This window comes from Sprattus sprattus, assembly GCF_963457725.1.
Source record: "Sprattus sprattus genome assembly, chromosome: 3".
Classification (NCBI taxonomy): Eukaryota; Metazoa; Chordata; class Actinopteri; order Clupeiformes; family Clupeidae; genus Sprattus; species Sprattus sprattus.
Window position 1 is genome coordinate 39,110,869 of NC_137922.1, and position 24,097 is coordinate 39,134,965.

The window sequence follows — 24,097 nt, forward strand, 5'->3', positions numbered from 1 at the left end:
TTAATTTTGGAAACGAAATGTCTGTGTTCAGCATGTATCAACAAGGCAAAAGTATTAACTAAAAGCTACCCCTCACTCCTCACTCAAGACTAGACTAGATAGCTTTTTAGCTAACATTACAAAATTAATACTTACTTAAATTATTGGACAACTGCCGTGAAAGCATCCTCCTAAATTCGTATGTTAAAGTCTCTGGAATTTTCACAACAGCAGGATGATGGATAGCTGGTAAGTAAGCTTTCTGTTCTCAACAGTGAGCACCCACATATGGCGTAGTTTACGTTGAAAACATGTACTGGTAGGATTATTATAACGTTAACAATGGATTAGCCACATCTTGATATAGCTTGGTAACGCAAACTGTGCTCATTTCATGTAACGGTAGGTATAGTTGCATGTGAATGACAACAGTCAACCACTAGCTGTTGAAATTGAGAGTAAGTGATTTTCTTCTTCCCTCAGCACTGAACCAGCTCGAGCCATCAAGGCTATTGATAAACATTCTGTTCACCAGATCTGCTCTGGTCAAGTTGTTCTGACTCTTGCGACAGCCGTGAAAGAGCTGGTGGAGAACAGCATCGATGCAGGTTCCACCAATGTTGGTAAGCACCTCCATACGATAGTGAGACAATTGGAGTCGTTATTAGAGATGATGGACTAAATGTTCTTCAGATAAGCTTCAAAGATGTGTTACCTGAAAATTTGGATATTTATTTCCACCTCCGCAGAAGTCAAACTGAAAGAAAATGGAGCAGAGTTGGTGGAGGTGTCAGACAATGGAAGTGGAGTAGAGGATGCAAATTTTGAAGCGCTAAGTGAGACAACGAATAGAAATTGATTTAAATTCTCAGACTTTCCTTTAGCTTCTAAGGAAATGTGGATTTTGTAAATGAACTGAATTTGTCTGTGTCCACAGCCTTAAAGCACCACACGTCCAAGCTGCGTGAGTTCTCGGACCTAATTCATGTGGAGACCTTTGGTTTCCGTGGGGAAGCCCTGAGCTCTCTCTGTGCTCTCAGGTATGTCAGTTGTACTGCAGTATCTCACCTTTCAGTTTAAAGCTTTTAAGATCGTAATGGCAACCTTTACCTTGGCTACTCAGCCAATTCATGTAGGAATAAAACGCACTAAACATGAAAGGCACTGATGAATGATTTAATTACACTGAAATGCTGAACATCCCCTCTTGAAAACACAGAAATCTTCAAAAGTAGACAGGTGTTTTTAAGGGTTGCAGAACTTTTAATCTGCTGATGTTTGTGTGATTTCTGTGGGCTTCCTCTCCTTTCTGCCAGTGACATAAGTGTGGTGACGTGTCACAAAACTGCCCAGGTGGGCACACGGCTTGTGTTCGATAATAACGGCCGTCTGACACAGCGGTTGCCCCATCCCCGTCAGCAGGGGACCACAGTCAGCCTGCAGCAGCTCTTTTACACTCTGCCTGTTCGACACAAGGAGTTCCAGCGCAACATTAAGAAGGTATGAGGTCATTAGTGTGCATTGAAAACTTGTGAGTGTCCATGAACGGCTGCATCGTGTTTTACAACCAGGGTCTTTCTCTGAAAGTGTCTGTAATTCTCTTCTAAATTTGAGGTTTAAGTAGGATCTCAGCCAAGCGTTCTTTCTCTGCATGTCGTGCTTTTAGGAGTATGCAAAGATGATGCATGTCCTTCAGTCGTACTGCATCATCTCCACTGGTGTTCGCATCACCTGCACTAACCAGGTGGGTCAGGGGAAACGCAACACCGTGCTCTGCACCAGCGGTAGCAACGGCATGAAGGACAACATTGGAGCTGTGTTTGGACCCAAACAGGTTAGGGCTGATTTGGCTCATAAGCCAGTATGCATATTCATTCTCTTTTTATATAGTTACCTTTTGGTTAAGTATGCAATATATGGTAATATTAATTGTGGACCAATGTCAGCCTGAGGTTAAACATTAGTTTATCGTGTGTAATTTTGATTGACCTGTGGTTTCTTTCCTCAGCTTCAGAGCCTGATCCCATTTCAGCAGCACTCCCCGACAGAGTCAGTGAAGGAGGATTATGGCCTCAGCAAAGCTGAACTTCCCACAGATCTCTTTACGTGCGTTGGACTGTTTAACTTGGGCTGTGTGTTGTGAATTGGCTCAATTAAAGTAGATGGGGGCTTCCAGAAGCCATCCCTTATCAATCGCTTAAGATAAAGGGTTTAGAAACATTTTTGGGGAAATTCTTGTGATTTTAATTTTAATGGAGGTTTTCTTTAAACAGTTGCATTTCTATGTATGTTTTGCAGTCTCTCTGGTTTTATATCCAGAGGCGACCATGGTGTGGGAAGAAGTTCAACAGATAGGCAGTTTTTCTTCGTCAACAAAAGACCCTGTGACCCCACAAAGGTGCTCACAAACACAAACAGTCATTCTTCAAACATATTGTTGTTTATTTAAAAACTTTACATATTACATATTAAAACTACTCATTTACCCCATACCTATTGCATCTTTACACTACAGATTTCAAAACTGGTAAATGAAGTTTACCATATGTACAACAGACATCAGTATCCATTTGTTGCTTTAAACATCACCATTGCCTCAGGTTAGTACGGGTCTATAATTTCCTCAAGGTAGTAATAAGGCAACACAATTGTATTGGTCATATTGTTAAGTCCTGACTACGGATGTCAGCTAAGCTGTTGACCTCTGCTCTTTTCTAGAATGCGTGGATGTAAATGTCACACCAGACAAGCGTCAGATCTTCCTTCAAGAGGAGAAACTTCTGCTGGCTACCCTAAAGAGTTCACTAATTGCAATGTTTGAAACTGGTGTTAACAAGATCAGTCTCATCAACCACCCTGCACCCAGTATGGACTTCTATCAATTGTGTTCTTACATTTCTGATATTAGCTTATCCATTGTTTGTGAGTTTACAAATTATGATGAAATAATTGCATGATGATATAATCTTTTTTGTTTTAGGTGCATGTCGATTGGTTAACACCGCTTATATTGCTGAAAGACACCAGCCCACCATATCAGAAGAAGTTACTGAGGATGTTCCCGATTCTGCTCTATCTAGCCCAAGGCTGCCATCCCTTAACCTAGCAGGCTTAAAAGCAGCCTTCTCTAATCAGCAGCCTTCAGCCACTACAGCAAGGAAGGGTGACGGTAAAGAGGTTTGCAGTGGTTCAAGTCAGAGGACCATGCAGTCGTTTTTCAGCTTTTCAGAAAAGACTACCTCCTTTAAATCATCCAAGAAATCCCCACTGAAATACATTCCAAAGGACACATTCAAGCCTTCTTCCGAGAGGCGATCTGTGCTTGGTGTCTATAAATATGACAAAAATTCAGAGAGCGAAGCTGATTCTGGTATGTCAGATCACTGCTCTACCACTGGTACGCCAGACAGCTTGTGTTCCACCAAATCGGAATTAGACTCACCTGACATTCATGTTAAGATGGAGTTGGATGATAGGCTTGAGAACATGGACTGTGTCGTGCTGGAAAACATGACACAGGAACCACATCATTCCAGTCAGGATGTAGAGGCTAGCCCAGAGGCAAAGAAGGCCAGACAAGATGAGATCCTGTCCAGGGGATCCTCTGCCTCAGGCCCCAGGTGTGTCACATCCTTTGCCGATAATAAGCTTGATGCCCCCACAAAAGTTCAGAAGAGAGCTGTGACATTGCCGTTCAGCATGAAGGAACTTTCTGGAAGAGTGCTGAGACTTCAAGAACAGCGGAAGGGGACTGGAGACGGTGGGCCAATGTACCGACGCTTCAGGGCAAAGATCAGTCCAGGGGAGAACCAGTCTGCGGAGGATGAACTGAAGAAAGAGATCAGGTATTTTGTAATACTCATAGAAGAAGAATTTGAAGAAGCTGTCTTAATAGCAAGCTATACCACAGTATTAATCTTGGCTTCTCTTATTTTTCAGCAAAGACATGTTCAAGAAGATGGAGATCATTGGGCAGTTTAATCTCGGCTTCATCATCACCAAAATTAATTCTGACCTTTTCATAGTAGACCAGCACGCCACTGATGAGAAGTACAACTTTGAGATGTTACAGCAGCACACTGTTTTACAAGGACAGAGGCTCATAGTGTGAGTAGATTGTGCATTTCACCTGTCTTGCATAGTCTCATTTAACTGATCAGAGGAAGTGACAAAAGTTCCCTGTTCCTCTGCAGGCCACAGAATCTTCACCTTACCGCCGTCAGTGAAACAGTGCTCATGGATAACCTCGAAATCTTCCGGAAAAATGGCTTTGAGTTCTTGATTGATGAGGATGGTAGGAGCACAAGACCGCTTGCTGTTTTTTTTTGTGTTGGGTTAGTTTTTAACGATCTCTGTGACGTTGTCATGTCGTTTTCATTCCGTATATTTCCAGCTCAAGTCATGCAGAGGGTGAAACTGGTGTCCCTGCCCACCAGTAAGAACTGGACCTTTGGCCCAGGTGACATAGAGGAGCTCATCTTCATGCTGAGTGACAGTCCAGGAGTGATGTGTCGGCCCTCCCGGGTCAGGCAGATGTTCGCCTCCAGATCTTGTCGCAAGTCGGTGAGTGAGGATACAGTAGAGTAGATGCTTGCTTACACTTCAATCAAAGAATTAAGCACCATCTGTAACATTAGTACATCTTGTGTGGATGCTTGTTAGTCTTTTAACCACATTCATTAAGGTATACTGCGTTTGTTTTGATATGTGTTGTCAATCATTGTGTAAATCACAATACCATTTAAAGTAGAGCAATGTACAGTATGCTTGCTCCTAAAATTTACTGATGTGTCGCTTCCTTCCTGTTAGGTCATGATCGGCACAGCTTTGAATGTCAGTGAGATGAAGAAACTTGTGGGTCATATGGCCGAGATTTCGCAACCATGGAATTGTCCTCATGGTCGACCCACCATGAGGCACTTGGCAAATCTGGACCTAATTTCAAAGGATTAAAACTAGCCAAATGATGCAGTTTTGTGTAGTGAAACCCCCTTTGCTTAGAATAATTAACATTTCAGTATACTTGTGCAAAGACCTTTCAAATAAATGTGTTTTAACATTGATGGTTTTAATTAAAAGCTCCATCCTAACGATTGTTTTAATGATGGCATTATCCTATTGTTCAGAAATGTTCAGTTTGAACGTTTGGGCGCACATTAGCCAAATATTTGGCTGGCTTATTGTATGTACATATGTTAAATAAAACCCGTTTCTGTTATTTTTAATGGAGTTTTGTATTTCAGACATTTAATAAAAACATTTAATAACATGTCTGTATCTGCTTCATCCGTGCTTACCAATTCGACTATTGCCCTCCATAAAACGCTGTTTGGCACTTTGCAGTCTCCGTAGTATTGGTAACACCTTGGCAACTTAAAGTTGTTACTGTTGTCAAGTTAGCCTTTTCGCTAGGCTTCGCTAATTTACACTTGTACCGCAGGTTAATGGCGAAAGGAGACAAAAAGAAAAAAGGGCTAGACGCCAGCCTGTCACCAGATGCATCTTTAATTAAATTGGAAGCCTCTATAGCTAGCCTTGGATATGATCCAGTAACTGAAGATGTGACCGCAGAACAGGAGAATGAGTTGTCCTCAGCATCTACCGTGTCACAATTACAACCTGCTGCTCAGCATGAAGCGAAAGAGACCCCTAAAGAAATTCCTATCCTTGTCAACATAATCATTGAAAGGTCGGCTGTTCAATTACATGTTTTGGATGTACTACTTTGTTATAAATAAGACCATGTTTCTTTCTTAATGTGTACCCCGATGATTGAATATTGACAGATATGAAGGTGAAAAGGTTAATGGTCTATTCCAAGGAGAAGGGGTCGCACATTTCCATGGAGGTCATGTTTACAGGGTGACTTTCTAAATTACTGTCTTGACTACTTATCGAATTACTTTATCAAAAGATAAGAACTATACATCACACTACTAAAGAGAATGAGACAACTCTTTAAAAGGCACTTACTTATGAGTCAGCATGCTCAAACATTGTCAAACAGGATTTGTAGATGATGTAGGCCTTGCTACGAGAATACAAAACGAATAATACTAATATTTAGTAATAATGCTAAAACTAGTTTAAAATATGTATGCCTAGTTATAGTCTCACAAGATGCACTGATATAAAATATATTTTTTCCAGGGTTTGTTTTCAGAAGGACTAATGCATGGACGAGGCATCTACTTATGGGCAGATGGAGTTAAATATGAGGTATTTCCTCAAAAATTTGATTTAAAGTTCCATGACTTTATGAAAGGATATGCCCTGTCTACAATTCCTTATTTTCAAAGTTAATGTCCAGGGTTGTGTAAGGGTTTATTTATATATTTAAACATTTTTACAGGGAGACTTCGATTTTAATGTCCCCATGGGTCTTGGGATCTACACATGGCTTGACGGAAGTTGCTATGAGGGTGAGGTGTTCAATGGAATACGTCATGGTAATGGAATGTACAGGTGTGGCAAAACCTCTGTCACTTACAGAGGACAGTGGCACCATGGACACCGACATGGCAAGGTACAGATGCCACAGTGCACAAGAACTGCACACACATGGTACTTGCATAAACATGTCTTACATTGATACATCTTATGTTATTTAGATGTGCATTCCTGACTAGTCAGAAGTTTGATACTTTTTTTTTTTTTTTTAAATTTGCAATATTTTTCACTTTACTCTAGTTGTGCTCAGGGCTATTCACATTCTCAACATATCGGATGTATCTGCAGTCAATCCTTTTAATGGTAGTAACATAGATTTTTTTTTGGTTGCAAACAGGGTATAATATACTACACCCAGAGGGTGACATCTTGGTATGAAGGAGACTGGGTCAACAACGTTAAGGAAGGATGGGGCGTTCGTTGGTATGCATGATATCATAAAGAGCTTATTATACAAAGACACTTGATTAAAGAGATCTTATATTGGTAAGTTTCGTGTTTCCCCCTGACCCTCTGTAGTTATCCATCTGGAAACATATACGAAGGTCAGTGGAAGAACAACCTCAGACACGGAGAGGGGAAGATGAGATGGCTGCAGCTGGGCCAACAGTACAATGGCTCATGGGAAAATGGCATTCAGGTCTGACTCAGTATGAGTTAAGAGAGTACACATCATTCAGTTAGGTCTTAATCTTAAAGTGTACATATGATGAGATGTCTCAATGTTTTTGTGTATACAAAGTCTTATTAATGTTCTTGTGTTGACACACAAAGCAAAAAAAAGCCTCAAAATTATACTATAGAGATTGGACCAACAAGCTGACCTTGTACCTTTTCACTGTTGTGCAGCATGGAGAAGGTACACACACGTGGTATCTGAGGAGAGTTCCTGGCACTCAGTACCCTCTGAGAAATGAGTACACAGGGACTTTTGTTCAAGGCCTCCGCCACGGTCGAGGCACCTTCTACTATGCAAGTGGAGCTGTGTATAAGGGTGAATGGATGTCTAACAAAAAGCATGGCCAGGTTAGTAGTCATTAAATCTGTTTGGATAAACTGCACCTCTGAGGTGACAGACCATTGCAAATATGAACTAGTAAGGAATAAGCTGGATCAGTTACAGCTCTGATGTATTTTACACATTTTCATGCTCATATTATATACTATTGACATGCATGGGTCTAAACATTGCAGGGCAAGTTTATTTTCAAAAATGGACGCATATTCGAAGGGGAGTTAATTGATGATCATATGGCAGAGTTCCCGTCATTTTGCCTCGACGGCTTCCAAACTCCAGATCTGAATGGGATCCGGACACACACTCCCACCGCCTGTGAAGGTTAGCCTGAATAGAACTTAAATTCAGAAATGACAACCTGAGAGCTCCATAATAACACGCTGTGATTGGATGTCTTCTGTAGACTATCGTCCTAGACGAGCTGTGGGATCGTCTGGTTGGGCCTCAGTGCTCGGACCTGACATGACTCTTGACATCCATTCGCTGTTGGAAAAGCTCCCTGAGGCTCACAGAGACGCAGAACTCAAACAGGTCAGTACAGCCTTCACCTCACCAAAACCCACCCACAGTATCCCTACATCTATTTCCATTTCAAACAGTCAATTCATAATAATAAATAATAATATTTATATGTTATTTATATAGTGCCAAATAAATATATTGTTTACAGAGCACGTAGATGTTTCAGGGGCGGGGTAGAATTAAAGCATGTGATGGGGATGGGTAGGTGTAGGGAAAGGGTTTGTGTAAGTATATCAGGTGGAGAGACTACAGCAGCATCCCACAGTGGAGATCGTCTAGACAGGGAGGGGAAGAAAAGAGACCAAAACAGTGGGCAGAGGTCTGCTGCCTAATTTACGTATGGGTACTTAATGGATATGGTGATGAGGAACAATGTTTTCACATCCATCGGCATTTGCCGGCGAAGGTCACGCTTTAAGAGAGAGAACATTTGGTTAGTAAACCTTAATTTGTCTCTGTAGGCTGTGGTCAATCAGAATTAATCGAGGCTTGTTAAATTCTGAAATAAATAAACAAACAGCAAAGCATATACTTGTTTTAAACACCTGCTGACTCACACTATTCAAAGCAAGACCTGTTTAGTTGATACAACTAAAAGAGAGGCAAGCTACTTCTAACTCCATGTGACCGGAGACAGAAGCAAGGTACGTCTAACCCCATGTGACCGGAGACAGAAGCAAGGCACGTCTAACTCCATGTGACCAGAGACAGAAGCCCATGTGACCCGTGACCAGGGGCGGAGATCCCATTTTGTTGTAGAGGGGAACAATACACTGTAAAATTTCAGAGAGTCATTCCTTGGGGGGGACACAGGAAAATTGCGAATGACCCCGCCCCCTCCCCCGCCATGTAGTTTTGCCATCTTTTTTACATGCAGATGACCCCAATCCCTCCCCCGCGCGATGGAGTTTTGCCATCTCTTTCACATGCAGGGACGTATTAACTCGTTTTTAAAATACACAGAAGAACACAGAGTATCTGGCTAGGCAAAATCCACAGCCGATTTTGGAAGCCTTGCCTCGAAAAGAGGACATGTCCGGGTAGAAGAGGACGTCCGGTCACCCTAAATACTATATTATTCAAAGTGATTTATTTGTATTTATTTACAATTACTGTTGGGGGGGACAACTGTATGGTAGGGGGGAACATGCCCCTCCTGTCCCCCCGGGATCTCTGCCTATGCCCGTGACAGAGGCAAGGCATGTCTAACTCCATGTGACGTGACAGAAGCAAGGGCCGTCTAACCCCATGTGACCGGTAACAGAAGCAAGGCACGTCTAACTCCAAGTGGCTGGCAGTGATTAGGGAAAGCCAGCAGCAGGGCACAACTGCTCTGACATTGAAATGATGTACTGAGAGCTGAGGACACATTACTGCCATCAGTAGAGCTATCAATAAATAGATGAAACATTGATTTACAGGTGTTGCTTTTAAAGGAGGAAATGGAGAGAGAGCCACAATGCCCGAGTTATGACAAGCAAGTTTAATATAGCACAGTAGCTCATGATAATATCCCTGACTATGGCCTCTGCTGCTGTGCAGACAAAAACACAAGTTACTGTCTGTTGCCACTACGATGGAAACACGTCCCATAGGCATTGGCCAAGATGACTCTGTCCTGAGTGCATTTGTCACTGTAGATTGCTAGTGAATCAAAAAATGTCATTTGACTTCATGCCATTAACATAGTTTAGAAGAACTTGTGAAGAACTTTTTTTCTTAGCGGAAGTCACGAAATGGCAACTAAATCATTAAAAATACCTATTTGGGAGGAATGTCTTCTATCTTTTTGACAAGACCGAATAATAAGCCGGATAAGGTATAGTCCGGCAGTGACAGTCATTATCCGAAAATAAATCTACCTTTGTGTCAAAGGTAAAAGTTTCAGTGTGTATTCTGTGGCTCTGGATGAGAGTACTGACATAAATGATAATGCTCAGCTTGCGATTTTTGTCCGCGGTGTTACACAACCAGTTTGAAGTGACAGAGGAATTACTTTGTGTTAAAACAATGCAAGGACGCACCACAGTTAAAGATGTATTTGAGCAAAGAGATTTTTGCCGAAATTGTATTCTGTTTTCTGCTTCGATATGTTTGTTTGCAGCCTTGTTACCAATTACACAAAAGTTGTGCAGTACAGCATTTGCTTTGAAATGTGCATATATGAAGGAAAATTACAGATGCAGTTGTCAATGCAGACATTATCCCTCTTTTACTGTTGTAATGTGTTTTAATGTGTCATGGGCTATCAATGAGACAAAGTGATCCAAAAAGAAGAAGAGCGCTATAAAATGCAGTCCATTTCCATTCTACTGTGTGCCAGGTGGAGTTTGCTGTGCTGCGCCACATCGCTGAGCTCCGCCCAATCTACAGCTTCTACAGCAGCCTGGGCCTCGGCGAGTCGCCAGACAACACCTTCCTGCTCACGCGCCTGCAGCTGCGACGCATGCTGATGGACTGCGACGTGCACCTGCGCGCCATAACCCTGGCCCACATGGATCGCCTCGTCCCTGGTGAGGGAGGAAGCCAGCGCTTACCCAGCTTCTTATGATTGTCGGCCATGTTTTCGAAATTGAGATTAGATTTAAATTCTAGAGCAACTATGGTATTTATTAACACTGGAACTTAATGAACATAAAAGGCAGTTTGAATTATAGGTTACAAATAATTGGATACATAAAGAATATAATATAATATAACTGAAATTATGTTTTATACAGTAGAATAAGTGCTCAGTTTTTAAGCCACTTACCTCAACTTTTGCTCCCATCTATGTGAAATGCAGGGGATTTCCCACCTGAAGAGATTCACTCTCCCTTCGCCACCATGCTGCTTAGGAATTTCGTCAGCTTTTTAGTCATCGTGGCATATCACATGTACCATATGGAAGTTGGGTAAGCACTTCAGCACAAATCTAAGTTTGTGAGTGTTCCTGGGGAGATGCTTCTCTTATACGGTATGTCCTCATTTCTCATTCCAGATCATCTGGTAATGGTGTCATTGTTGGATGCTTCTCCAAGCTGATGAGAGAGAACATTATCCCTAACGCGATGCATGTCAAAGGTACTCCAGTGTATGCCAATGTCTGCCCACAAATATGTGTTGCCTTCATACAGCACGTACTGTGAGAGTAAGAGCGCCTCTTGTAATCTCTGATTGCAGGCCTTCTCTTCCGGGACCCAGTACGAGCAGTGATCGCTATGAATTACATCGACAAAAGTTGGGAGATTCACCAGACCTTCTGTCAAGTCAACTCAATCACACGCCCAGACAAAACCATGACCATGAGGCAGTTCATATGGATGTTCAGAGTAACAGAGCTCATTCATTTTTCATCTGCGAGAAAACAAATTGTCATCATGAATGTTTATGCCCATGGAATGGGAACTCTAATGTCATATCCACTCTCCACAGGATCTTCATCTGTTTGACAGCGTTCTGACATCTAGAACAGTCTTGCAGATCCTGTCTCTGGAGAACCCATCGGCCTACAATGACTCCCATAGCAATCTAGATGTAGAGGTCAGCTCCATTGGGCGTTACACATGTCTTTCTGAAATTGAAGAACAGTTTTCAAAACTATACTGTAATGTTCTTTATAATGCATCTCTCAGCGTTGACTTCTGTGTATCTTACTGACTGTAATTGCTGGATTGCCTGCCTTAAACAAGTAGTGCTTACTCTGTCTGCCCTCCTGGACCCCACAGATTGTGTTTCTGGAGTTCTATGAGGCGCTGCTGGGCTGTGCCGAAGTGAAGAGCCAGATGGGTGTGCAGCCGTCAGCAGAGAGCCTTAGTGAGGCGATGAGTTCTCCAGCCCAGGCTCCTCACTACACCTCTCCTCTGGTCTGTAGTCAAGAACTATGTAGGGAAAGTTATGACTGTAGTTAAAATTTGTATTTAAGTAAGTAATTGAAGTGGTGTTGGCAAGTGACAAATGACTAATGGCCTTCTGACTTCCAAAAGCCTCACCCTCCATGCTAAATACATAATTATACTCACCAAAAAGGCAGGCCTATAGATACCTCCCTGCCAGGACCTGTATTGGCTGATTATAGTAGGTTTAGACAGATAGTGAAATGTTCTTAAAATGTGAAATGTTACTGATTACAGACCAGTGGCAAATAGTTTGAATGTCAAGAATCCGGTCAAAATGTTTTATTTTAATCATCCCGCTCTATAGCTTTGTTTAACGTTCCTCGGAAAATTACTGAAAAGATAGAAGGCCCAATATTGCTATATATTGTTTTCTCAATAATATATTCATGAAATCTTAGGATCCAGTCTGTCATCTGATACTGCCGTCTATTTCCAGGTTGGATCAATAGTGAAGTCTTCAAACCACATGTCGGCCGAAGGGAGCAGCGTTAAATCAGTTGAGGTGTGTTTAATACTCCATTAGGAAGACGGGGTGAATATTGGAAAAGCCTTTGGCAATCTCATCTTCTTTTAATTGCCCGGCTGAAATTGTCACTCTGTGCTAATCAGCTTGTCATCGTGTAGGTGATAAAATCCAATGAGAGAGACACCCCTCACACACCTGGGGAGATGGCCTGTAGCCAGAGCCCAGCAGGTAAGCTACAAATCCAGTAACACAACTCAAGATTTCAGTGCACCGACCCAAATTAATTTGTATCCATTTTTCTTGGTGTTTTTTTTCCATAACATTTGCCCGTACCAGGCACGGGTAGCTGTGATGCTGAACCGGTCTCAGACACTCTGGTCCAGTCTATGGCAGCCCTAGATCCTAAAGGTATGTGCCAGTCCTCCTTCAGGGGGGTATTCCAACTACATGGTTTGGTGACTGTCGTATTTTTATCTACTTATGACTGTATTGTTGAATAATGTGTATATTGCTGGAACTTGAACATGGACATCTCAATAAATAGAGGTAGCATTTGGACGAGAAGGCTGCCATATGGCAGACATGCCTTTTCTTATTAACCCCGTTGTAGAGACACCTTTTCTTATAAATCTCATGGCAGAGATACGTTTTCTGATAATATACACTATCTGATAAATGTGGTAGACATGCCTTCTTGGAAAAACACCAAGGTGCTTTTGAGGAATTATTTTTTTTTTTTTTACTGCGTCACAGGCCTTGAGATAGGTGCTTCTGAAAGGCCATGCCGAGGTCATGGCCTCCAGTTATGCGTCTCTGAAAGGCCATGGTGAGGTCACAGACTCCCTAGACGCTTCTGTAACGCCACAAGACAGGCAGTTCCAGACATCATACCTGAAAAAACTGACACCCGTTATCACAGGAAACTGTGCAATATGCACGCTGTAAAAGTAGATGTACCAAGTATGCTCAATCTTGATGCGGTTAAGTCTGATGAACTAAACAAGAACCGGGAGGAGCAAAGAACAGGGAAGAACCAAGGGGGATTAGAGCTTTAAAAAGGGCACGGGGACTTGGTCCTCAGGTTATCTACTTGATCGCTCTTAATTTGCTTAGAGTCTTTGAGATGCTCCATGGACCAGCTCAGCAGTAGTTGACTTCTCTGAATTAAACTGTTCAGTATATTCATACCTGTTTGCCTGGGAAGTTTCTTAAGAACTCTTAGAATTTTCAACGACATGACTGAAAGGGGTAAATAAACTCTAAACTAAAAGAAGAGTCCTTTTGATAAAATGAAGCCATAGGGCCATTCTATTAGGTTTACCACTAACTCCGATTTAACTTACCCAGGTTTGTCACTATACTAAGAACTTGGAATCCCCACCCGCAGCACATCCTAGGATGGCAAAAAGAGGCAAAGTAAAACTGATGGATTGTTAGCTGTTAGATCGGTCATGCCTTCAGCCAAAAGACAGTGCTGTTGTAAATAGTGTCCGTTCCCTTCATAGCATGTTTATAATGAACGTCTCTGAATAAACGACCTGAGATCTGGAAAACCATAAGGAAATGTTTGTTTCCAGAGCCTCTAGAGCTGGGTGGCACTGAAGGGGGGGAGCTGGAGAGCTGGATCCAGTGGACTCACCATTTTTTCAGCAAGATCTTCTTTCCTGCCTACGAACACATGCAGCTCCTGAAGAAGGAGGTGGAGGAGGAGAGGCTCAGGGAGGCAGCAAGGGCAAAGATCGCCCTCGCAAAAGCCAAAGAGGCAGCCAGGTACAGCCACTGTTTCATGATGAAACATGGCAGCCGTATTGTTGAGGTAGAATTAGTATAGTACAGCTGGTGAGCTGGTCCTATGGAAGTCTGAACGCAGTGCCTTGTGGACACTCAGCACAAGTAAATCCACTCACTGTTAATTGTAGTAGGACTTGGTAAGAACCAGGCAGGCCACTGCTTCATGTCAGTAATGTATCTTATTTGACCATTGCAACTTTCAGAATTAAATCTATCTGGAAGACCTGGGCAATGGATTCCCCTGTTAAAACTATATTTATTTATTTTTTACATTAGAGTCAAGTTACATGGACAGAAGCTCCTTAATGATTTGATAATTCACTGTGTGTGTACTTCTAAAAAAAACATGTTCATCTCCATGGTAACTCCTGGATGGCTGTATTGCAGGCTAAGGGAACTGTGGGAGGCGGAGGAGAGACGCAAGGAGGAAGAGGAGGAGGAGGCAGAGAGAGCGGAGGGCTTGGAGGAAGACAACCTCACCCCCTCAGCACTCACCACCCCCGTGGCCTCTGCCACCTCCATAGGCCAATCGAAACAGTCCCCGAGCAGCGGGGCCCGCAAGAAGAAGAAATAAGATTACATCACCACTGCAGTACAAAGTGTTTATTTAAACTTGAAAAATAGCAATGAACAAAAGCGTATATTTAAAAAAAGTTTTCTTTTTCTTTTGTGGTTCTACTTGTGGGTGGGTGGGGTGAAGGACATCAGGTCTTGCACACACACCGACTGATGCACACAGTTCTTCGTCTCAGGGGTGAACAGCAACAGGTTTGAGTCAAAAGGCTGCCAGGCGAAAAGCACACACAAATGCAATTAAATGATTACAGAATAGTTAAGGACATACTTCATGTGTTATTTATGATGAAATACAAAATAGAATAATTATGAATGTCAAGTTAGAAGGGAAGAAATCCTTTTCTAATGCAATGCAAAAATGAATACATAATAAATTAAATATATAAATAAATAAGAAGTGAGGTGATATTATACTAATATTATAATATTAACCTGTTCCACTTGTGGGGTGAACAGTGGTGACATCCTGGGCAGTTCTGGGAGTGAAAAGGACAGTGTGGAGGTGTTAGATTCTAAAAGTGCCACCATTACAAATCAGAACCAAAACAACCAACACCACATTTAACTAGCTGTGCTTCCAGTCAAGACCCAAGAGGCTCTGGTGCCAGTCAGTCATACCGGTTGGGGTCTGCAACAGAGCGTCCTGCCTTGGGACCTCCGGGCTCTCCATCTCGGCGTCCACTGCCATGGGGGAGAAGCTTGGAACGCTCCCGCTGGGAGACAGGCTTGCCCGGGCTGTGGTCAGGAGGTAGCGCTCAAAGTCCACGCCAGGGACATCCTGTTACCATCCACACAAACCTCAGGGTATTACTAACATTGAAGGTCGAAACTTTACAGATATTCATATTCTAAAATTGAATTTTACAGTCATGTTACCAGAGAAATATTATGTAGGACAAGTGTGAGAAAGGGTTAGCAAAGGAACATTTTAACTTTTCAAGGACCTTTAATGAAAATTCCATGACCTAGGACCTACACTTCACCATCTAATACACAAAAAAGTACCATGACTTTTCTAGGATTTCCATGGAATGCTCACTTTTGCCACTCCAAACTGTTTTGATCTGTTTATTGCAACATCAAAAAAACTAAAGCACAAATAACTATGGATCTAGTCTTTAACTATGCTTTTCCTCCTCCTTAAAAGTAAGAATAGGTCAAATGATTTCTAAATTAATTTCTAAAATAATAACTGCCCCGAGAAGACAAACCCCTCACCTCTGCAAACGCCTCTGGAGTCGCACTCATGTCAACATCTGCCGGAATGCTGTGAAAAACAGATCAGACGTTAGATTACCTTACATCTCCTCACGCAGGTTGCCAGCCTCCTTTTTACTTTCCACTCAAGGTACCAGAGTAACAGTGGTCCTTACCTCACAGCTCCTCCTGGGCTGGTGTGGGAGTCAACTGTAGGGAGACGCTGCTCTGCTGAGGGGGAGGAAACCATCAGGCTGGGAGGGGAGCATGGAGGCTCGCTGGGACTGAGGACGGGGGCTGCTTCAGAAGAGCAAGGGGATCGGTCTGCGACCTGCTGGGGGCTGAGCCTCGACGGGGTGGCAGGACATGGCCGCTCTGGGGAGTAGCGCAGGGTGAGGGTCGTGGGGTCCGTGCCGTGGGAGGAAGCTGAAGGGGTGCTGGGCTGGGGGGTGCAGGCTGGGGACGGTTTAGGCAGACGCGCTGGGGTGGAGGCGGGAGTGACGAGGGTGAGAGGAGACGGGTGGACGAGGGTGAGAGGAGACGGGTGGACGGGGGCGGTGGAGCGCCGGAGCCTGCTGGGGGTGGCGAGTGGGGAGGCTGCAGGGGCCGCACTCAGTCGAGACGACCTTCTGACAGCTCCTAGGTAGAGGCAACCAAATACATTTCCACAAATCTTTATTTCATTTTCTTTCTTCCATCACGTAACAAGAGGCCACAGAATTCTGCGCATCACAGCTTTCATCAGCTTTGTTTAAGATTAATTTAACCAAAGCTAGTGTTAAAAGTCAAAGCTCAAGAAAAAAACCATAAAAGGTTTGAGATGTAAGGTTCCCCTACCAGCTGACTTCAGTGGGCTCTCCACCTGGAAGAAGCCTCCATGGAACACCACTGTGTCAGCGGGCTTGAGTTTAGATGGGGTCTCTGAGGCTGGCGTGGTCTCCAGAACACTAGCTGCTGCCTGGGCCGCCTTCTCTGCCTCCGCCTGCTGCTGCTTGGCTTTCATGGCTGCCTTGATGGCGGCAATGCGACTCTTGGCTGCAGCGTTACTTGCAGCACCTGCACCAGGCCTGCCAGCGCCCGCCGTAGGTGGTTTCTAAGGCCAGAAGGAAGACCATAAAGAATTATTGACAAACTGAATTGATGCTACCCTCTTTACTCATGTACATCTGACAAATATAACATTTATAGCCCTCTCTAAATCACAGTGAATTCAGATTGAAATCAATGTAAAAGGCAAAAAAGTCCATTTATATAATTGTGATCCAAACCAGACCAGAGCCATACACATAAACACAACCAGATTCATTGCCACGGCAACCTCACCTTGACCAGCTGCTTCTGTCGTGGTGCCAGTGCTTGTTTCTTCTCCTCTGTCCAACCCCGTCCCTCAGCCTCCTTCAGGGCGTTAAACTTCCTGTTGACATCCTCCACCTGGAAGTAGATCATTTCCCAGAATCCCTGGAGGTCGGTGCAGGTGGTGACTTTCTCGCCACGACTAAACTCGCAGTCGTCAACCAGGCCCCTGAACTGACCGAAGCGCTCCTTCATCAAGAGCCGGGCCTGTCCCACCACTGTCCGCATACAGTCTCTCACTGAGTGGGAGAGGAAGAGACATATTTATGTGAATAGAAACCTTATTTATTTATTTATGCCATTTATTAGAGCATTTCCACACAAATTCAAAATCTCAATACTTACTCTCTTCTGGGATGGAGTCCTCCTCGAAGCGAGGTTCCCACTGTTGTGAGAGTGCGGTTAAGCTCTCGGTCTCACTGACCATCACTGCCCTGAAAAACACCACAGACAAACATCACGTTACAGGAGGCGAGTTTCCGAACACACTACACAATACCACCAAAACACATTATTATCATTCTGTTACATGACTCATTATTTGTCATGTCTCCATTCCAACAGTGTTGAGAATAACCAAAAATAAAGACCATTTCTCATTCAATGGGCAAATCTGAGTCATTAAACCAGCTAGACTCTCTATCAAAGATCAGGGGCCGTATTCACAAAGAATCTTAGGGCTAAAAGTAGGTCATAAGTGGCGAATTTAGGAGAAACTCCTAAAAATAATGGGCATGTCAGTCTTAAATGTAGGACTCCTAATTTTTTTTACTAAGAGCAATTCACAAAATATTTTATCCCTAAAAGTAGCACCTAAGTCTAGGACAGCTTAAAACTCCTCATGAGGACTCCTAAATCACTAAGACCTATTCACAAAAAATCGTAAGATGGCTGCAGCCGACTTGGAATTGATAAAAGACATTGCTTAAACCGTGAAGGTATTAATATTGTCGTAGAATTAGCGCAGGATGCAATGACGCCTTTAAACAACGATGTGTCCCGAAGTGAAATGTTTGGAAACATAAAGAAAGCCTATTTGGCTTCGCGGAAAACGCAACTGACGACACTGGGAATCATCAGTCAGCCGTTTAATTCATCAAACTATCAACGCACTGTAGACCCCACATCATCCAACAGTTTATCCAGTTGCTTTTGGACAATCGCCTATTACACAATATCAAAGTAAATTCCATGGCGATCATCGCAGGAATGTCCAGTGACGGGACACACATTACAATAATTCGTCCACCGTGGCCTGGATGTACCGATGACTCGTGCATTTCAACGGAGAGCGGTCGCAGGTTTTTGAGAACTTACCAGCTGGATGCCGCTGGGGTGACAGTGGCTATTGGTCCTGGGACCAGTAGGCTTTCGCCTAGGCTACGGTTCACGTTCGTTTCGCTTTGATCAATTAAGATTGGAGGGCTTGAAGGGCCGTATGTGCTGATATTTGAAGTGGTCAAGGGCTGGAAATATAATAGCCTAACAGTTTGCTGGGTGCTTTAATTATTACTGCCTTGATTACATGCAATTGCCATATTATATATTGATCGCTTTCTATTTATCTTATCGTGCAAATTGTCATTCCCGTTGGATGCACAAACTTGTCATCATGCATGTGCATTCTGCTAACTGCACTGTCCGTAACTATTTAATATGACTTAATTTGAAGCCTAGGTTATTCTCTTATTTTCAGTTGATATAGTGGGATTGTTAGAGGGACGTCACGAATGAGTTTTTAATGAGAGAGCCTTTCAACAACCAATCACCGTCCTCACCCCTTCTAAACTCGTGCATGAGAATCGTCGTCATCCATAGCAACAGAGTTTTTATCTTAAGCTTAGGAGTTGGTATTATCCTTAGTATGAGTAGGTCTCAGAGCCGTTGTGAATCACTTTTAAGAAATTACTCCTCCGTAAAAGGTTTTAGCGCGAGTTAGGAGCACTCCTAGTGGTAAGATAAAAGGCTTTGTGAATACGGCCCCAGAGCATTTACTAAAACAAACGGACATTCTGACTACCAGCACAACATACATTCTGACTACCAGCACAACATGGGCTCCCCACAAATGTTAACAGCCGGGGGCATCCAAAGATGAGACCAAAGGCCCGAGACCCACCTAAAGTAAGGGACTCCATGCTGTTCCTCTTGTTGGACTGAGGGTGGCGCTGCAGGCCCACAGTCAGTCGCAGCAGCATCAGAGCAGGGAGGTGAGGAGGAGGAAACAGGTGGTGGTGCGGCAGAGGAAACAGGTGGGATAGATGATGGAAGGAAAGGAATGCTGGGAGGAGGAGAAGACGGAGCTGTAGGGTGTGCCGTGGGCAGACTGGCCTCCAGTTCGGGTTCAAAACTGGGGGTAGGGAGGAAATGCAGTATGCCCTGTGATTAGACTATGTACATATGAAAGTCAAACAAATTCACCAGATTGCAAGTGGTTTTTACTTTTAACACCTGACTGACCCCTACAGTAAGTGAATAACCACTTAAAGCGTTGTGACAAATAACAGTTCACTGTGAAGTGAGCAGAGGGGAAAGCTGCTGCTAGGCACCTGGGGGAAGGAGAGGCGCTGGATGAGCTGGGAGACAGTGGAGCAGGCTGGAATGCCGAGAGGCCTGCGGGGGCCTGGAACACAAAGCCCTCAGGGGCGAAGGAGGAGGGAGCCATGGACTCTGCCTCGTTCTGGACATGGTCCTCTTCTGGGGCTGTAACTGGATGTGGTGGCGGTGGATCCACGGGACAATTTTCCTCTCCCTGCATATGGACAGGACATTTTAAAACAATAGATTTGACATCAAACATCACATTTATCAAATTCATGCTAATTTTCAGCACTTGGGGGAAACTTGGTGCTCACCTTTTGCTCATTACTCTGCAACACCTCCTTTGTGTCCTCTGTGGAGAGAGAAAAAGGGACGGCCCAAAGTAAATGTACTGATGGTGGGAACAGTCATATGCAGCTATGGCAGACACTCATGGCATGCTGCAAGCTGATGTATATGGTTGGTTGATCCCTACTGTGAGTAGTTACCTTTCAGTTCTCTCTCTTCACCAGCAGGTGGCACTTTCTGCTGCTTCATCGTGGGTTTTGTTTTAGAATTGCCAGTTTTTGCATCTTAAAATTAAATCAAACATACATTATTTTATATGGAAAAACCATGCCATACAACGTTTAAGTAGTCTGGATTACATGAGTCAAACTGCTTTGGGTAGTCACCTGACAAAGGCTTGGCTGCTGCTCCTCTTGTTGCCCTAGTGGTTCTTGTGATTGGTTCAACTGAAGAACAGAAAAGATCCCAATGTCAGCCACAAGTAGGAAACCAAAAGGCTGAATTTCTTTGTAAAAAAAAAAAAAAGGGGGGGGGGGGGGGGGTGCATGTCAGACCTGTTGTAGCTTTAGGCGGAGGAATCCTTGTTTGCCCCCTGGTACTAAGAGGCTTCCTCACTACTGCCTCTGAGCGTGGACGGAGAAGCAGAAAAGATTAAACAGAAACCAAAAGACTGAAGTTTCAGGAAGTGAAATCACAGAATGCTGACATATGCCATCACACCATCGGCTGAAGGCCTCAATGCCTTCTTACTATAAAATAAGTATGCATTGCATGTGGTACAAATGCAGTACAGGTGTCCAGCTTAGAAGTGCATGACCACTTGAACAAAGCAGTCTTTTCTGACTAACCTTTCTTTGGAGCAGATTTCTGTGTAGCAGTCTGTAAGGTTTGAGAGAGAAAACAAATGATCAGACAAATTAATCTGTGATCTGTTTCAGTGTTTGAATATTCCTGCAGGTAACAGGTTGGGCATAGCAGGTAGAGGCAGGGGAGCGCTGCTGGATGAGCAAGGAGCTTACAACAACAAGGCTCTGGCTTTCATGCCCAGGGAACAGACATACTGATGTAAATGTATAACTGTATAACTATGGAATGCTTTAAGTCATTTTGGATAAAGGTGTCTGCTAAATGACGATGACTAAAGGGATTACAGAGATGTGTTTGCAAATCTCTGGCTAGTGCTAGCATGATAAGCAGATCTTGTATACTGCAGCCTTTTGTGGCACAGTGTACAATGAGGCAAAGTGGATGAGTTGGACAAGACAGAAAGATGCTTGATTGCTTCAATACCTTCTGCTGCAATGGCTGGAGGGGAGTCTGCTGTGGCAGCGGCTGCCTCATAGAGCGAGTGACCCGGGCAGACAGCGCAGGCCCAGGGTTCTGCTCATGGGAGTTGGGAAAAGACAAAAGATGAGTGGAACGAATTTCATCGCATGACCATGAAATTGGACTAGAAAGCATAAAAACCAATCTGCTCGAGCTAAACCAGGCTGAAAGAACCAGCTTTGTCTTTTAAAGTCAGAAAAAACAGGTTCCTTCCACAGCTTGGGTGGTTAGGGCTGGTGTTTCTTATCAGAGTCACATAACGAAAGGGAGATAGGCCTATTCCATAAGCACCTAGCTAGTAAAGACCATGTCTTTCTTTATATTATGTATAAGAGCACCACTCACTTTTGCTTTGCTGAGGACTTGTGTTTTGTCAAAAACAGGTTGCATGTGCTGGTAGAGGCCACATTTGAACACCCCTTTCTTTTCCTTGTCCCGTCGCGCTTTTTCTTTCTGGAGTTCCTTGGCTTCCTTGTACCGAGCGAGCATCTTTTTCCTCTCCTCTATTGCATTGTTAATGTCTAATGGAAAGCAAATAATTAACACAAGAAACAATTGCAGTTGGAATGGTTGCTGGTTTTGGAAAAATGTACCTGCATGTTTTTAAGTATTTTCTAAAACTGTCAAACCAGCCTTTACACAATTAATTAAGTCATGAAAAGGTCACGTCAGGTATGTTGGAACACACACACCCAGCTCTAATAGGCTGAAGTCCCCCAGGCATTGTAATTATCTGTGTGACATATCTTTCACAGATTTCAAACCGTTGCAGTATATGTTCTCCATAAGAAACCTCTAAGTAAACTTGGTTGCCCACAGGTTCTGTCTGTGACTTTTGCAATTACATCACATGAACTCCATAATGTCTGCCTAACAATAGACTTGAAACAGAAATTGATGTGAATGAGAACTGTGGAAAAAAAGCAGTGAATGGCAACAAACATTGCAGGCTCTTAAGGCCTACAAAAGCAGGAAGGTTAGGTTCACCTGTTGTCACTGCTTTGGTTGGTGCCACCTTCCCTTCAAAAACAGCAACTGACTGCTCCAGTATGGACGCATCCTGTTCTGACAGCGCTTCTAATTGTCTGCGAAGGTTATGAACTTTCGTCCTGTTCTCCTTCTGGGACTGGGAACGCCGGCGGGACATCTTTGTCCTCAGCATCGACACACTGCTGTCCCGCTGGTGCAGGAATGCAAAGCGAGCCTCCATCCTAAAGGGGGGGGAAACTAACATTAGCTACATAGTAAAAAGATCTGTAAAATAATAGCTATCTGTATAAGGCTCTGCGGTAAACTGTATACTGAAACTTCCTGGGGGTGTTAAAGGTACTTTTGTACAGCTCCACTGTAGTGCTTGGAGATGGGCCTCCCTGCAATTACTTTCTTGTTGGCATTAGAGGAAGATTGGCATGGATAAATGCCCTGTTCCAGTCATCACACCATGAGCGAGTTCTAAATGGGAAAACGTGTTCTTGTATCGCCACTCAGAACTGTGGTGAAAAGAGTAGTGATGCAAATGGTGGTCTGAGATGAAAACACCATCGATGTACCCCTAAACGGTGTGGAGCACTTCAACATGTGATAAACCCCGGTACAGTGGTCATCTTTCTCTCTACCCAGAAGTTTTCTGAAAAACCTTTTGGTTAACGTTAACGGGAAATCTATGTAGTTTACTCAGTATCAGTGACGTTAAGGTAAAAAAAACTGCACAGGTCTTAAACCTAGTCTGACTAAGTTAAAACAGAGAAAAGTGCTACATTTTGGTATTTACATCTGGAACACGGGCTTGAGATACAACAATATTTACAGACACGAGTGTCTGGAGTTAACTGTGTCAATGCCACACCACTTCCACAGAACACCTGACAAAAAGAAAATTGTATGTAACACCATGTAATACATCGAACGTCCTGCCGCTGTGATAAAATGTTCGAAAAAAACATATACAGAGAGGAATACATTCTGTCGGATGTTTGAGTGAATCTTCCGCAACACAGATCTTCGCTACAAGATGCAAATGTACAGGTGTTGTTGTTATGTGGAAATCTTAGAAGACCAATTACTGGAAAGTAACTGGGTACTAGCAGGTAAAAAGTCTACCATTATAACTAACTGAATCTCTACTAGCTAGCTGGAATGTAATGCAAAAGAACCAACATCACCAGGCTTCACAACGGATTCAACTTGCAGAGCTAGTTTGCATGCTAGTTAGCTAGTGCTATAGACAGCTAACGTTAACGAACGTTAGTTAGGGTTGCCTCTGACAAATAGGCTAGAAAAAATAGTTTGGTAATCACAATAATCCCGACAGTATGTTCGTGATGTAAAGGTAATACATTAAAACAAAAACTAGTTACCTTAACGTTACGTACACTAGTAGCGATCCAAACTATCTAACGACTTCCCTATACCACAACTTGCCCTACACTGAAAACTAACAACAAACAAGATGGCGGGTAAGATTTGAAAATTCTGAAGTATCTTGGTTGGCTCCTGAGGAGCGTGGATTCCGTTTTGATTGGACAATATTACAGTGACGATATTTGTACCCGCTTTGGTGACGCCCCATAAGTCTTTACATTAAAATATTTACATTAACCAAGTTGCATCTTTGGAAGGTAACCAAAGATTAGGTTTTGATCAGAAAACTAATAACACTGTGATTTTTCCCATCACTTCTGTTAGAGACGCATACAGTTTAGAGACGTGTTA

The 24,097-nt window shown here is 43.3% G+C and overlaps 3 protein-coding genes across 3 annotated transcripts; 2 read left to right on the forward strand and 1 right to left on the reverse strand.

The window, feature by feature from the left end:
- Positions 1-214: 214 nt before the first annotated feature.
- On the forward strand, positions 215-4,932 carry pms2 (PMS1 homolog 2, mismatch repair system component; the record flags this gene model as incomplete). The annotated part of the gene is made up of 15 exons (XM_080835820.1): positions 215-228; positions 463-602; positions 729-815; positions 917-1,019; positions 1,296-1,479; positions 1,646-1,813; positions 1,988-2,085; positions 2,278-2,377; positions 2,495-2,579; positions 2,698-2,844; positions 2,960-3,824; positions 3,919-4,086; positions 4,173-4,273; positions 4,373-4,542; positions 4,789-4,932. 15 exons carry the CDS (start codon positions 215-217, stop codon positions 4,930-4,932), a joined length of 2,574 nt encoding a protein of 857 aa, XP_080691946.1.
- A 701-nt stretch (positions 4,933-5,633) lies between these two features.
- rsph10b (radial spoke head 10 homolog B) lies at positions 5,634-14,678 on the forward strand (the record flags this gene model as incomplete). Its single annotated transcript, XM_080835484.1, has 17 exons — positions 5,634-5,668; positions 5,766-5,841; positions 6,130-6,198; positions 6,332-6,505; positions 6,767-6,852; positions 6,949-7,069; positions 7,279-7,455; positions 7,624-7,768; positions 7,851-7,978; positions 10,293-10,482; positions 10,755-10,863; positions 10,950-11,032; positions 11,132-11,280; positions 11,384-11,491; positions 11,677-11,764; positions 13,891-14,083; positions 14,492-14,678. The coding sequence occupies exons 3-17, from the start codon at positions 6,151-6,153 to the stop codon at positions 14,676-14,678; spliced, it is 1,986 nt and encodes a 661-aa protein (XP_080691610.1). The 5' UTR covers positions 5,634-5,668; positions 5,766-5,841; positions 6,130-6,150.
- Positions 14,679-14,761: 83 nt separating this feature from the next.
- On the reverse strand, positions 14,762-22,595 carry dlgap5 (discs, large homolog-associated protein 5; the record flags this gene model as incomplete). The annotated part of the gene is made up of 18 exons (XM_080834424.1): positions 14,762-14,887; positions 15,113-15,156; positions 15,299-15,458; positions 15,899-15,947; positions 16,054-16,516; positions 16,715-16,970; positions 17,201-17,469; positions 17,576-17,664; positions 19,350-19,580; positions 19,780-19,982; positions 20,086-20,123; positions 20,260-20,343; positions 20,446-20,505; positions 20,614-20,682; positions 20,908-20,938; positions 21,350-21,439; positions 21,731-21,906; positions 22,373-22,595. 18 exons carry the CDS (start codon positions 22,593-22,595, stop codon positions 14,780-14,782), a joined length of 2,643 nt encoding a protein of 880 aa, XP_080690550.1. The 3' UTR covers positions 14,762-14,779.
- Positions 22,596-24,097: the final 1,502 nt, after the last annotated feature.